Source organism: Peromyscus leucopus, chromosome 16_21 (genome assembly GCF_004664715.2).
Source record: "Peromyscus leucopus breed LL Stock chromosome 16_21, UCI_PerLeu_2.1, whole genome shotgun sequence".
NCBI classification, from domain to species: domain Eukaryota; kingdom Metazoa; phylum Chordata; class Mammalia; order Rodentia; family Cricetidae; genus Peromyscus; species Peromyscus leucopus.
In genome coordinates, this window is record NC_051084.1 from 26,303,501 (window position 1) to 26,317,581 (window position 14,081).

Genomic DNA, 14,081 nt, shown 5'->3' on the forward strand with positions numbered 1-14,081 from the left:
CTGTCCGAATTTTCCAAACTCTGATTCCAACCATTCCAATAGAACAAAGACGTCATGCTCACCATTCCCCAAGACCACACAATGCCAAGTGACACATGGTACTGTCCGAGAAAGAGCAAGGTGGCACATACCTCATCTATATGTTGGCCTGGGGATTTCCACTGGAAATAACTAAATACAAATGACACTCATTGAGGCTTCGTTAGTTCAACATAAGCTCGAGTATGAAGCACCTTTGAGGATTGATAACTTTAAAAAAAGCTATTAAAAGACACACGAGGATTTTGCACAATACACAAAATACACAAAACCAGAGGCATTTTTTTTATAGCTAAACAATTTTATTGGCTTTTTGTGAAATAAAAAACATGAAACAAACCACCATGGTTAAAGGCTAATCAGTCAACCAAATGAACCAGCCACTTGGTTCCAGCAGCTGTGAAGAACATGAGTGGGTATTATTGCTTATGCCCCATGTTCATGTATGTGTCTGGTATGTTTTGGCAAGAGTACAATCAGATGGAGCTTTGGTTGTTAAATTCAACTAGCACTACTCACTGAACACACAACCTCTAAGATCTGAAGGTGGCTATATGCCGTTTCTTCCCGAGTTCTGACATATATCCTCCCATTCTACCTACTCTCTCTGTCCACTAGTTATTCGCCCTATTAACAAGGTAAAGGGGGGAGGCTTTATCAGACTCCCTCTTCTGCTGCTCCCTCTCTGCCATGAGAGGGTGGTTGGTGCATTCCTGGGTCTTTCTAAGCTCTTGTATCTGGTATGTGGTCATGCCAGAAACAAATGCTTGCCTGTGCGCTACACGGATTTTTCAAATGTACATGGCATTTGGAGTTTGAACTCAACTGTCTCCTTTTCATCTTCAGAAAAAAAAACCCCTAGAAAACAAAAACAAACAAACAAAAATATCAATAGCCCTTAGCATCAGTAAGGTGACCTCCCAACAGGATGAGCCCCAGTGTCCAGCACACAGCATCCCGAGGCAGCTGCGGCACTATGACTCTCTAATGGTGTGTGTGTGTGTGTGTGTGTGTGTGTGTGTGTGTGTGTGTGTGTACACGCATGAGAGTGAATGTGTGTACTGTAACATTTTAATCTGCCGAGGGGGCAATGATGTTGATGCCTCTTGAGAGCTCCCCTGTTCTCCACGTTCTGTACTAACACTGAACTTCCCAAAGGACACGGGGTCAGAACTACCTAACACACAATAGCACCATTTCCTAGGCTCTTGGGATTTGGCTCCTTTCACTGCTGGAGAAAGCAGGCCCCGGCCTCCAGCTTTGTGCTTTCACAGGCTCCGTGGGACCGCTGTAGAAGCAGGTGGTCTGCCTTGGCCTACTTTAGTGGTGACCTGAATTTTCCCTGGGAAGAGTTAAAAAAAATCTGTGTCTTTACAAAGTGAAGTTGGCCATGGGTGTGAGGGCTGAGGTGCCAGACCTGTAGACAGTGGGACGAGTCTTTTCTCCTTCGCTCATCTCTGTTCAGGTTGCCAAAGGGTTGGCCAGTAGAAGCCCAGCAAAATTACAGGACACTGAGAGCCACCAACCCTGACACAGTCATCCAATAGCAGTACTCGAACCCTGTCGTAGGTACCCAGGTCTGCCAGCCAATCTTGCCCCTGATAGCACTGGAATTTAATAAGCCCTTCTAATGACTATGAGGATTATCCTCTTGAATCTAGACAACTTAAACAGTAGGATATTTGCCCTCACCATAGTTTATATGGCACCGATAACCATATAATTACTAGCACTTAAATAGAAAAATCTTGTAAATAGGTAATTATACCAATGTTGTTCATCAGAACAAAGATTAAGCGCTTCCAGCTTGTACTCCGGGGGGGATTTCAGCCCAACCCTTTGCCTCACAACAAAAAGATAACTCTGTAATTATGAGTAATGCTCTGCGGTGGTCACGTGGGGCCGAGAGACTCATGGGGCAACTTCGCGGTCAATGCGTGGCCTATGAAATTAAAGTAATATACAGTATTGTCATTTCAATGAAATACAAGAGACCATATAAAAATACTTTCCAATCCGGAATCTGAAACGTGAAAGCTGGATTTGTTTGTCTTTGTATAAAAAGGAATAAAATAATGCACTAAAGTGTATTAAGCTTCCTAACCAAAAACAAAACAAAACAAAACAAAACAACAACAACAAAAAAAAAACCCACAAAAACAGGTGTAGGTTGAAGGAATGCGGTGAGCCAGTCAGCTTCCTTTTATGTCCAGGCTCAAGGATGTCGAGCTTGTGCTTTGATCCTGATGGAGATATAAATGCACACGAGTGGAGAAGCCAGTGCCCCAAACCCTAACCGCGCCGATGGCTAAGGAGACTGGTTTCTACCGCAGGTAGAGCTGTCAGCGGTGGAGGTGGCCGAGAGGATGACCTGTCCCTCTCTCTCCTCTTCAGGCGACAGCTGGGGACGAGTGCCAGAAACACCACTTTCTCCTCGAATAGTGCTTCTTCAGCGCCAGGTCCTCCTTCTCTCGCTCCCTCTTCACACGCTGGTAGTGGTCTTCCTCCTTCAGGTACCACACGGGGGGCCAGCGGTGCCGCTCAAAGTACTCTTGGTTTTCTGGGTGCAGGACGGGGGGGGGGGCGGGGGAGAGGGAAGATATTGTCTGTGATTCCTGTATTGTCTGTGATTCCTGCCGCCCCCTGACTGTTCCTGGATGCTGAGTCCTGCCTGTCCCATGATCCTCATAAACCTCCCCACACCCTGATGTGGCAGGAGCCATGAGCAGGGCTGTCACTATGCAGATGGTGACCTTAAAGTCTGAGAGGTAAAATCCGGGCGAGAAAGAGAGACCCTGAACTTCTTGACTTTCTCCAGAGTTGCAGCTTGGCCCTGGCTGTCCATCCGTAAATGAGGGGGAGGCCAATGGCTAACTGCCTCGGCCTGCTCTGCAATGGGCCCCCTTAATTCCAGTCCCTCCTCCATTCTCCAAGGGAGACGTTCTGCAAAGAGAGCCCCCCAACTACGATTCTTTGGGTCACGTCACCTGCATATGTGACCTACCACACACCCAAGAGGGACTGACCACACAGTGCCCACCGCGCGCCTGGTCCCTCCCAAGGCTTTGGAGGCTGGATGGTGGAGAGCTCGCAAGCACGCTCCCGACTCTTACCTGCTGACTTGGATTTGATTTCCTTGCGGAACTTGGAGCAGACACTGTTGTAGTTGGTGCAGATGTGGTGTAAACACCAGGCGGCTAGCTGGTTGGCGTTGTGAAACTGCAGGAAGGAGATCACAGTGGGGTCAGGCTCTGCTGAAGCGAGGCAATGAATAGGCCAGTGGCGTGGCTCAGCAGGGAAAGGGGCTTGCTGCCAAGCCTGATGACCTGAGTTCGAATCTCCAGGACTCCATGGAGGAAGGAGAGGCCTGACCCTGGCAATTCCTCTGACCTTCACAGGCGTGCAGTGGCACACACACACACACATACACACACACACACACACACACACACACACACACACACACACACACATACACTAAATGTTACAAAAATTAAAGCAAGGGGCTGGAGAGATGGCTCAGAGGTTAAGAGCACTGGCTGCTCTCCCAGAGGTCCCGAGTTCAATTCCCAGCAACCACATAGTGGCTCACAACCATCCGTAATGAGATCTGGCATCCTCTTCTTGTGTGCAGACAACACTGTATACATAATAAATAAATAAATCTTTATAAAAAAAATTAAAACAAGTCTACAAAGAAATGAGAACTATTGTAAGGGTGGGAGAGGAAGGGAAGAGAAATAAAAAAGCCTGTGGGACTAATACAAAAAAGCCCTTGCCTTCGACCTCAGGGTTCTGACTTTGACCGTGGCTCTGATGTCAGCCAAGTACAGTGTTCACGTACCTTCCCTCACTGCCGACTGAGAGAGATGGTCCCCAAAATAAACACCACATCACAGTGAGAGTTTAAAGTATGCCTGGATGTCCTGCCCGGCCCGGCCCGCCCCTTGGCCCTCTGGTGATAGGTGGCCATGCATGCCCTCTGGAAGGTACCAGACAGAACGATGCCATCTCTGTTTAGGGAGCCTTAGCAATGGAATACTCCGTGTCACATGTCAGAGCTCAGCTTGCTGGGGCCAAAGATCGAAAGGCAAGAAGGCAGTGTACTGTGCCACAGCTGTCTTGTACCTGCCCTCTGGTTACATAAGAGCAGGCGTGTGGGTGAGGTGGGAGGATCCGTATGCTCCATCAAGCTTTTCTGAGCAGCTGCCTGGGGACGTGGCTGCTGAGGTCGAAGTGATCGCCTCATGTCCCCAAACCAAACCAGATGGTCCACTCCCCAGGTCTCCTCTGACACCCTTTCCCTTCTTCACTCATCCTGTGTATTTCTTTGGCTAACAGGGAACCTGGGAATGACAGCGTGGTTCTTCTGAGGCTTGGCTCTTCATCCTTTAAAGGCCACTCCAGGGAGGCAAGAACCCACAACTCCAACCATGGAGGTGGTTGGAAACTGGTCCTTCAAGCTTTTTCTTCATGTTCAGTTTAACTCTGAACATAAATTTGGGGCAGTGGGGTACTGGCGGGGGGCGGGCAGTTCCCCAGCTCAGGGAACTGGCTGCATGACTTGTTCCCTCTGATTTGAGTTCAGTGACCCAGTCTTGGTGTTCAGACTGGCCACAGTGGGAGAATTTACAGCATGGAAATTAGCAAGGGCAACAGATCAGGGTTCCATTAGGTGTGAAACCCTCTTTGAGTTGAAGGCTAACACATGGGCTATGACACAGACATCATGCTAACTTCCTGCCAGGGTCTGTCAGGGTTTAGTAGTAATCATACCACAGCCTGTCACCAGTGTGTATAGGAAGACAGGGAGGAGCCGGGAGGGAAAGCAGAGAAAGGTCGCATCTTTAGTTCCAGTGAATTGTCCAGTAGGGCATTCTGAGTCATTTCAATTTCTTCTATGCAGGATACTTATGAATAGAGTCCAGTTATAAATTATCCCTCAAACTAGGGGAGCAGGTGTCTCCAAAGACCTCCAGTTTCAAATTTTGGACTAGTTCTGACGAAGCCTTGCTTGGAGCTTCAACCATACATCCACCCTCAGCTTTCGGTCTCCATCCAGTGGGTTTTCAGGTTGGGTTTTAGGCTCTGTGCTCCCACTTCCCTGTGGCTGTGGGGCATCTGCTGCCTGGCTATACTTGAGGGTCGTGCCTGGGACTTGGGAATCACACAACCAGTACTTGTCAAGTCAGAGGGAATTGGCTGTTCCAGCTCCCAGCCTACCTTCTCCCAATGACCCGAGCCGTCACCTGTGACCACACTTGGCTGGGTTCAGCAACACCTGCCCTCGTCCTGCTACCTCTTCCTGAGGCCACCTCCTCTCCTGTCATTGGGCAATGTCCACTTACATGGCCTGACCTAAGATTGAGTTCATACTGCCCTTACTGAGAGAGAACAAAGGGAGCCCGACTACTCAGGCAGAAGGGGGAAAAAAAAGTGAGTTCAGAACTTATTTCTCATCCCCTGCCCCCAGAGTGCAAACTACTGTTGATAAGTCCATGGGACTAGGTCATTCTGCCTACATACTCTGTGGTGCAAGACAACTTCCATCTTCAGGGCTTTTTCTTGAACATTCTTTCTCCCTTGATTCTCAGTCTGTAAGGTTGTGAGGTCAAGGATTGGCATCCTCCTGTCTTACGGATGAGGAAGCCAAAACAGAATTTATCTTTGTGCCCAGACCTTTAGTTGATTTACCCTTCTCTGGAAGAGGTGTGTGTGCGTGTGTGCGTGTGTGTGTCTGTGTGTATCTACATACATGCATGAATGTTTGTGTAGGGATCGTGGACACCAATAACAACAAACTGATCTTAGAACATTCCAGGGGACCTCCAGTAAACTGTTCATTTACAGGGGGGCTTACAATGCTTTTTGGAATATTCTAGAAACTGTTCTTGGCCAAATCCTTTTCCAAGAACTCAAAGAAGGAAGAGAGGCAACATTTCCCCCTAAGCCAGTGAATGGGCCTCTTACACATGAAATCACTGCCTCGGGAGGGTGAGGATGGTGTTGGGGAAGGGGCCCTTGTTCTTTCAAAGGCAGCCTGGCAGGTGGAATGCTGACTGAAACGTAAAACTTTCTGATTTTTTTTTCAGCATGAAAGCACACCTCTGTGACATCTGTATTTGGACAGCTGGGATGTTTTTATCAGTATTGAAGTGGGCTCGTGGGATACATACCAGGGATGGAAGGTAAGGGCCCCCAATCCTACCTGTGCCAGCTCCAAGTAAGAGAGCACTTCACCATCGATGCCCACTCCACTGACAGCGGCCTTGGTGAGCTCCTGGACAGCGTGCTGCTCTGTGAAAGAGAGGGCAGGACAGGGTTAAACTGCCCACCCCAAGCCAGACCCCCGGCCTGGAGGAGCTGATCTGGACCACTTGAGAAAAGAGGAGATAGTAGGCACAGTTCTGGGAAGACACTGGAAATGAACCCTGGGCTGATTCTACTGGGTGGCCTATCCGTATCCAACCAAGACACCCATGTCTCCGGGACCTCTGGTCTATGCTTCTAGAATAGTTAGAATTCTCCAGAGCTTCATGACCCCACCTAGGATGATAACCACAGGCTATCTGTGACTATTTAAACCCAGATAATTCATACTTAGCTCATTATTAAGCTAGATAGCCCTGTTAAATGCTCAGTAGCCATACATGCCTACCCCTTTGGAATGTGCAGATGGAGGACACATCCATTGCTGACAGATGGTTCTACTGGACAGTGTAGTTCTGGGAAGTCTAGCATGTTTACAGGCTACCCCTAACTCTGGACACAGTCCTGTTTGCATATGTCTTCAAGGCTTGTTATCTTTTGCCAACAAAGACTGAACGACAGAGGAGCAAGTCTACTTGGGGAATTGAAAACTGAGGATGCAGCTGAGTTGGCATTGAGCTTGCCTAGCAGGTCTGAAGACTTGGGTGTGAGCCCCAGTACTGCATATCTCAGATGTGGGCAGTCCCAACACTTGTGAAGTGGAGGCAGGAGAATCAGAAGTTCAAGGTTGTCCTCAGCTACACCCTGAGTTTGAGGCCAGCCTGGGCTACGTGAGACCTCAGTGAACAAAATTAAGTGCGAATATATATGTATCAGTCTCGACAATTACAGACAGATCAGCCGAAGTTCAATCTCTTGGAATATAAAGGTGGGGAAGGCCATTGGTCCTAAGCAACAAAGCTCCAGTTCCAGACAGCCATGTCTGCTTTAGAGCCTGTGCCCAGCTCCTTCCGTGAGAGTGTAAATTGTGGTCCTGAGGCTGGGGTGACTGTTTCTTGCCTCTGCCTGGGCAGTTTCCAGCCCCAGGTTAACATGGGTGTGTGAAGTTTCCTAACTCTCTACGATGATAGCATCGGTGGGGTGCTGGGGTGACTCCCTACACTGCCGGTTGACCACTTTTAGTTTGTGATTCTCCTTACTTTGATTGTAGGTTTTGTTTTTATTTTTTAATGAATCCAAAGTCCGTGTTCATCCGGCCACAGGCCAGTTCACTGTTTTCCCGATTGTGTGTGCTTACTTCGTGCCTCTGTGCCCCATTCTGGTAATTCTTAAGCTATTTCAAACTTTTTAATTGTTATTAAATGATGAAATGTGATTGGTACTGGACACATGTAAGACAAGCGAGCTTAATAGATAAACATTTTGTGTATCCTGACTGCCCCACTGGCAGGCTTACACTCCCCGCTTAATCTGCCTCTTTTTAAGCCTTTCAATCCCTTGAGATATAACAACCTCAAAAACAAGCTTACCATGGCTTCTACAGGTTCAAGTGAGAGAAAGGAACCACCACAAGGCTCTCATTTTAACCCCAAAGATAGAGATGATAAGGCTTAGTCAGGACGGTGTGTCCAAAGCCAGGATAGCCCCAAAGCTAGCCCGCCAGTTGTGAATGCAAAGGTAAGCCCCCGAAGGAAATGAAGAGGGGCTTGCTGGTGGTCTGGATAGAAGAGCAACCGAGCAGCAGCATCCCTCCAGCCACGCCCACCCCAGAGCAAGGCCAACTCCAGCCACGCCCACTCCAGAGCAAGGCCAACTCCAGCCACGCCCACCCCAGAGCAAGGCCGACTCCAGCCACGCCCACCCCAGAGCAAGGCCGACTCTAGCCACGCCCACCCCCAGAGCAAGGCCAACTCCAGCCACGCCCACTCCCGAGCAAGGCCAACTCCCTCCACTTCTACAAAGGCAGAGGCTGATTTGTGGGGTTTGAGGAAAGATCCTGTCACCAGAACAGATGAATGGAGGCAACACAGTAAGTGCTAATAAGGAGCTATAATAAGTCACTCAGAAGTTCCAGTTGAGGTCACGGATGAGGGCTCCCTACCTAAGAGACCCTCAGCATGAAAAGAACAGCCTTGTACTGAAGGCGACACCCACCCCCCGGGGGCCTGTGTAGCTAGAGAGAACTCCTCCTGTCTGGCTTCAAAGTATCAAAGGACAACCCAGCCACCTTGTGTGTGTGTGTGTGTGTGTGTGTGTGTGTGTGTGTGTTGGGGGGGGCTGAGGCAGCTGTCGGCTAGGCTGAAGTGAATCTCTTTTCTTTCTTTTTTAAATATATATATATATTATTTTACAATACCATTCAGTTCTACATATCAGCCATGGGTTCCCCTATTCTCCCCCCTCCCACCCTCTCCCCTTACCCCCAGCCTACCCCCCATTCCCACCTCCTCCAGGACAAGTCCTCCCCCAAGGACTGCGATCAACCTGGTAGACTCAGTCCAGGCAGGTCCAGTCCCCTCCTCCCAGACTGAGTCAAGCGTCCCTGCATAAGCTCCAGGTTTCCAACAGCCAACTCATGCAATGAGCACAGGACTTGGTCCCACTGTCTAGTTGCCTCCCTTGGGATAACACTAACTAAACAAGTGAAGGATCTTTTTGATAAGAACTTTAAATCTCTAAAGAAAGAAATTGAAGAAGATATCAGAAAATGGAAGGATCTCCCATGCTCATGGATAGGTAGGATTAACATAGTAAAAATGGCAATCTTACCAAAAGCAATCTACAGATTCAATGCAATCCCCATCAAAATCCCAACACAATTCTTCACAGACTTGGAAAGAAAAATACTCAACTTTATATGGGAAAACAAAAGACCCAGGATAGCTTAAAGAATCCTATACGATAAAGCAACCTTTGGAGGCATCACCATCCCTGACCTCAAGCTCTACTATAGAGCTATAGTAATAAAAACAGCTTGGTACTGGTATAAAAACCGACATACGGACCAATGGAATTGAATTGAAGACCCTGACATTAATCCATGCACATATGAACACCTGGTTTTTGACAAAGGAGCCAAAACTATACAATGGAAAAAAGAAAGTATCTTCAACAAATGGTGCTGGCATAACTGGATGTCAATATGTAAAAGATTACAAATAGATCCATATCTGTCACCATGCACAAAACTCAAGTCCAAGTGGATCAAAGACCTAAACACAAATCCAGTTGCACTAAACTTAATAGAAAAGAAAATAGGAAGCACTCTTGAATGCATTGGCACCGGAGACCATTTCCTAAATAAAACACCAACAGCACAGACCCTGAGCACAACAATTAATAAATGGGACCTCTTGAAACTGAGAAGCTTTTACAGGGCAAAAGACACAGTCAATAAGACAAAAAGACAGCCAACAGATTGGGAAAAGATCTTCACCAACCCCACATCTGACAGAGGATTGATCTCCACAATATATAAAGAACTCAAGAAACTAGACAAATCAAAGTACTGAACAGAATCTCTTTTCTTTGAGGCCTTCCCTGTTCTCCTAAATTCCCTAAATGGAACAGCAAAGCTGGAGGGTAGAGCATCTGACCACAGAAAGATATCCTAAGTAGTGGAAGCCCACGTTCCTAGCTTCAACTTCTATTGCTGTGATAAAAACACTCTGACCAGAAAAAAAGCTTAAGGAAGAGAGGGTTTGTTTGGCTTACAATCCCAAATCACACTCCATCATTTCAGCGAAGTCAAGGAGAACTCAAGCACCCAGTCACACTGCATACCGTGGCAAAGACAATGGATTCTGAATATTGTCTATAGACTCTCTGGTAAATGGGTGACAGGCTTGCGGGGTAGCTCAGTCAAAACCCCTTGCCAGGCAAGCTTGAGAACGAGAGTTTGGGTCCTTAGAACCCTCGAAAGAGCCAGCCAGGCATTATGGCAGCTGCCTATAATCTGAGTACTGGGAGGCAGAGACAGAGCATCTCTGGAGCAAGATGGCCTGCTAGACTACTCAGAGCTGGCGAGACCCAGGTTCAGCAAGAGATCCTGCCTCGAAAATGGAGACTGATCCATGGAGGTACCTGATATCAGCTTTGGGCCTCCACATACGTGAGCACACACATGGATGAGCACCCACATACAGGTGTGGCCACACACACGCACACATGCAAGTGTACCGCATATACATACAAAAAAAAAAAACCCACAAAAGAACTGGTGGGGTTTAGGGGATTGACCTCAGTTTTGAGAGAAAGTCTACTGTGGGAAAATCACCACTAAACAGAATCCCCACACTACCACGTAGCCGCCTATGAAAAGAGGGGTCAGCCAATGAGCCAAATGTCACTGTCATTTGATCAGGAAAAGCTGCATCAGCTGTTGTGACCTTTAATCCCACCACTTTGATCAACCACATCTACCAGGACCCAGGCATGAAGATTGCATTATGTATGGCTAGAGACTGAGCGGATGGGTTAGTTTTATTTTTATTTTTTAAAGCAATCTTTATTTATTTATTTTTGGTTAGAGTTTCTCCATTGTCTAGAGGTAATGCTGTTTTAACAGACGGTAGCTTGCTGTCCATGTAATTTTAATAATTCACTGAGATACCAGGAATTTGGTGCTGCCGTGGCCCAGGGCTGACCCCACACTGTCTGAGGTGTGTCTACCGTGTCCTGTCCGGGCATGCCCGCCTCCTCCTACCTGGCTCTGTGTTCTTGAGCCCACACACAGGTTTGCACAAGCTGATGCTTTCTTTGATACGGCCCTACCTCAGCTGGACAGATTCACAGAACTACTTAGAGCTAAATTTCCCAGAAAAGTCATCTGGGCTCTCTAAGTAACAGCAGATGTGGATGGTTGATCGTGACTGTCAACTCCACGGGCTCTGGGAATCACCATGGAGACACACTCCCGGGTGTGTCTATAAGGGTGGTTTGGGGAAGGTCTGACCATGGTGGGAAGACACCCACCCACCCACCCACCCCCCACCCCCGAGCGTGGTGGTTCCCGGGACGCAGATGCAGTGTGACAGCTGTGACCTCTGCTGCCCGGCTGAGATGAACTGTGCCATCCTGGGCCACAGCAGACCCTTCCTTCCTTTAGGTTGTGTCAGTATTTGTCACGGTGATGAGAAAGGTGACCAAAGCAGCGATATTTCTTTTTGAAATGTATTTAACACTGGTTTGTAAAGCGTTTCCAGCCTAGGAACAGAGCCTGAAATATGCTGTGGAGAGAGTCTAAACCAGTGTTCCTCAACCTTCCTGATGCTGTGGCCCTTGAATCCAGTTCCTCATGCTGTGCTGACCCCCCAATCATAACGTTGTTTTCGTGGCTACTTCACAACTGGAATATTGCTACTGTTACGAATCGTAATGCAAAATATATTTGGAGACGGAGGTTTGCCAAAGGGGTCTGGACCCACAGGTGGAGAACCACCAGTCTAAAGGCTTTGCTTAGACTCTGCACACCAAATAGGAGCTGTGTTGGGAAGGTATGTGGATCAGTACCAGCAGGATTTCATAACATCATGCAGGAAGACTGGAGTGAGTTCCCACAGCAGCTTTCTTAGGGCCACTTAAAAAAAAAAAATCTTGCATGTTGAAATCAACCCCATGTTATCAGTGTCCAATTTAATCTTTAAATAATAGCACTACTGTGCTGACACTGAACACAGACCAGATGCAACATATTTGGTTCCAAGTTACTTTTTGTCTCTTTAAAAAAAAAATTGAATTTATCTTCAAAGGACCTTTGCATAACCTGTGTGTGGTTACCTGGGATTGCAACTCACATTTCTGAAAAGGGAATTCTCACCGCAACTCCCTGAAGTTAATGTATGAAAAGTAATATACTCATTTGGATCTATGACTTCAGTATATTGGGGAAAAGATTTTTTTCCTATGTTACTTGTTCGTTCATTTTGTTTTTGTTTTTGTTTGTTTTATGTTTTTTTGAGACAAGGTTTCTCTGTGTAGCCCTGCTGTCCTAGAACTCGCTCTGTAGACCAAGCTAGCTAGCTTTGAATTCAAGTAGATCCACCTGCCTCTGCCTCTTGAGGGCTGGGGCTAAAAGTGTGCTCCATCATCACGCCTGGGTGCAAATTCTTCCTTTAAATTGGGGAAGAAGCAAGAAGGAAAGAGACCCTTATTTCCAGGTAATCTGTGTGTAGGAGGGCAGAGAAATATCAAAAGTCAGTGCCAGAAGGTACAGAAGATATTAAATGGGCTGGCTTCCTCTCTGCTCATTGGCTTAGCTATTCAGTTTTTACTGAAAGCCTAGTGGGCACAGACAAGTCTCCCAGCGCACGAGGAGGGCCAGTAAATGACAGCGTGTCTCAACTTTCCCTAGAATCAAGAACCAAGCAAGTATAGCGAGACGCACCCAGCCTGCTGACCATCACCTCTGGGGAAGGAAGCATGAAGCTTAACATTTTCAAATAAGGGATTTTAAATGCATAGATATTCCACCCACACCTGATCCAGTTTACACACTGCACAAATGGAGAAGTTACAGAAAAGACCTCGGAAGCTAAGCCAAATCTCCCCCCTCTCCAAATGAACTTAACAATGTCAGAACATTTTCAGAAATAGCTTTAAGAAAAAGAGAAAGCCTTGTGGTGGTGACGCCTTTAATTCCAGCACTTAGGAGGCAGAGGCAGGTGGATCTCTGTGAGTTTGAGGCCAGCCTAGGCTACAGAGTGAGTTCTAGGAGAGCCAGAGCTACACAGAGAAACCCTGTCTCAGAGAAAAAAGAAAAGAAGAAAAGAAAAAAAAAAAAAGAAAAAACTGATCAAAACCAAACACACAATGCTTTCTGTGTGCCAGCCAGTGTTCTAAGGACTTCATATATTTACCCAGTTAATCTTCACTGCTTGGCGGCAGCTCATGTACCCATTTTAAAGACAGAGAAGGCTGAGATACGGAGCTCAAGTTATACAAAGGACAAGTCACCCTTGGGGGAAGCCAAGGGTCCAGGAGGGGACCCTGGAGAAGCTGGCTTTGGATCCTCTATTCTCTGCCACTCTTGTAAATGTTCCTTCCTCAAAGGCTACACCTCTGCATAGGATGTGTCATGGAGTAATGCCGACCCATTGGCTTGATTTCAAAGTTTGTGGTCCACGTAAGATTCAGCATGTACCTCCAAAGCCAGGTGCCCACGATTGTACATTTACATCTTCGTTACCTAACAGGACCTATCACAGGGGAGTTTACGAGATGGCTCCTTGCCTCAGACTAGGCTGACTGACAGACGGGGCTGTCTTCTCCTACCCGCCCAGGACCTGTTCTCTTCGGAGAGAGACAGACACGAGCGTCTGATCTTTCGTTAGCCGTCACGTGTTCCTTGAAGTGTGATTTTTTGGACCAGCCTGGCTACCAGGCACGAAATCACCACCAGCCTTACCTACGAGTGCAACCAAGTGTGGCAGGCAAAATCTGTTTGCCAAGGCAATTAACTCCAGGGGGTCCAGGTCCAAGGCGGGCGACAACTGCTTGCTGTAGAGGTATTCCAACACCGCCTGCATCGACATCTTGTTTATACTGGGGAGACGCACCTGCAACAGTGTACAGAAGGACTCAGTGCTGCTGCGGGAACTGGGGGGCTGCCCACCTGCCGGCCAGGGGGGCCTTAGGAACATCCTGGCCACGTGACCCGAGGCACTGCTCTGAGGCTGCGCGGAGGGGGCCTTCGGTGTTTACTACGACTGTCAACCTAACAGCTTGATTTGTAGGTGACAAAAGAGTGTTGCTACCTGACAGAGCCTGGTGTGAAGTGTCTCTATTTTTTTTTTTTTTAAATGGCTATTTGGGCCTATCAATCAGACAAATGG

At 47.5% G+C, this 14,081-nt stretch overlaps 1 protein-coding gene across 7 annotated transcripts in view; it reads right to left on the minus strand.

Moving 5' to 3' along the window:
* Positions 1 to 319: 319 nt before the first annotated feature.
* Positions 320 to 14,081, minus strand: part of Rhobtb1 (Rho related BTB domain containing 1) — a 128,879-nt gene continuing 115,117 nt past the window's right edge. For all 7 annotated transcript variants that reach the window (XM_037200053.1, XM_037200054.1, XM_037200055.1 and 4 more), the window contains 4 exons: positions 13,655 to 13,805; positions 6,248 to 6,336; positions 3,153 to 3,258; positions 320 to 2,599 (listed from right to left, as the gene is read on the minus strand). In XM_037200053.1, the coding sequence (XP_037055948.1) occupies positions 2,430 to 2,599; positions 3,153 to 3,258; positions 6,248 to 6,336; positions 13,655 to 13,805 (516 nt within the window). In that variant the 3' untranslated portion in view covers positions 320 to 2,429. The remainder of the gene's footprint in view (positions 2,600 to 3,152; positions 3,259 to 6,247; positions 6,337 to 13,654; positions 13,806 to 14,081) is intronic.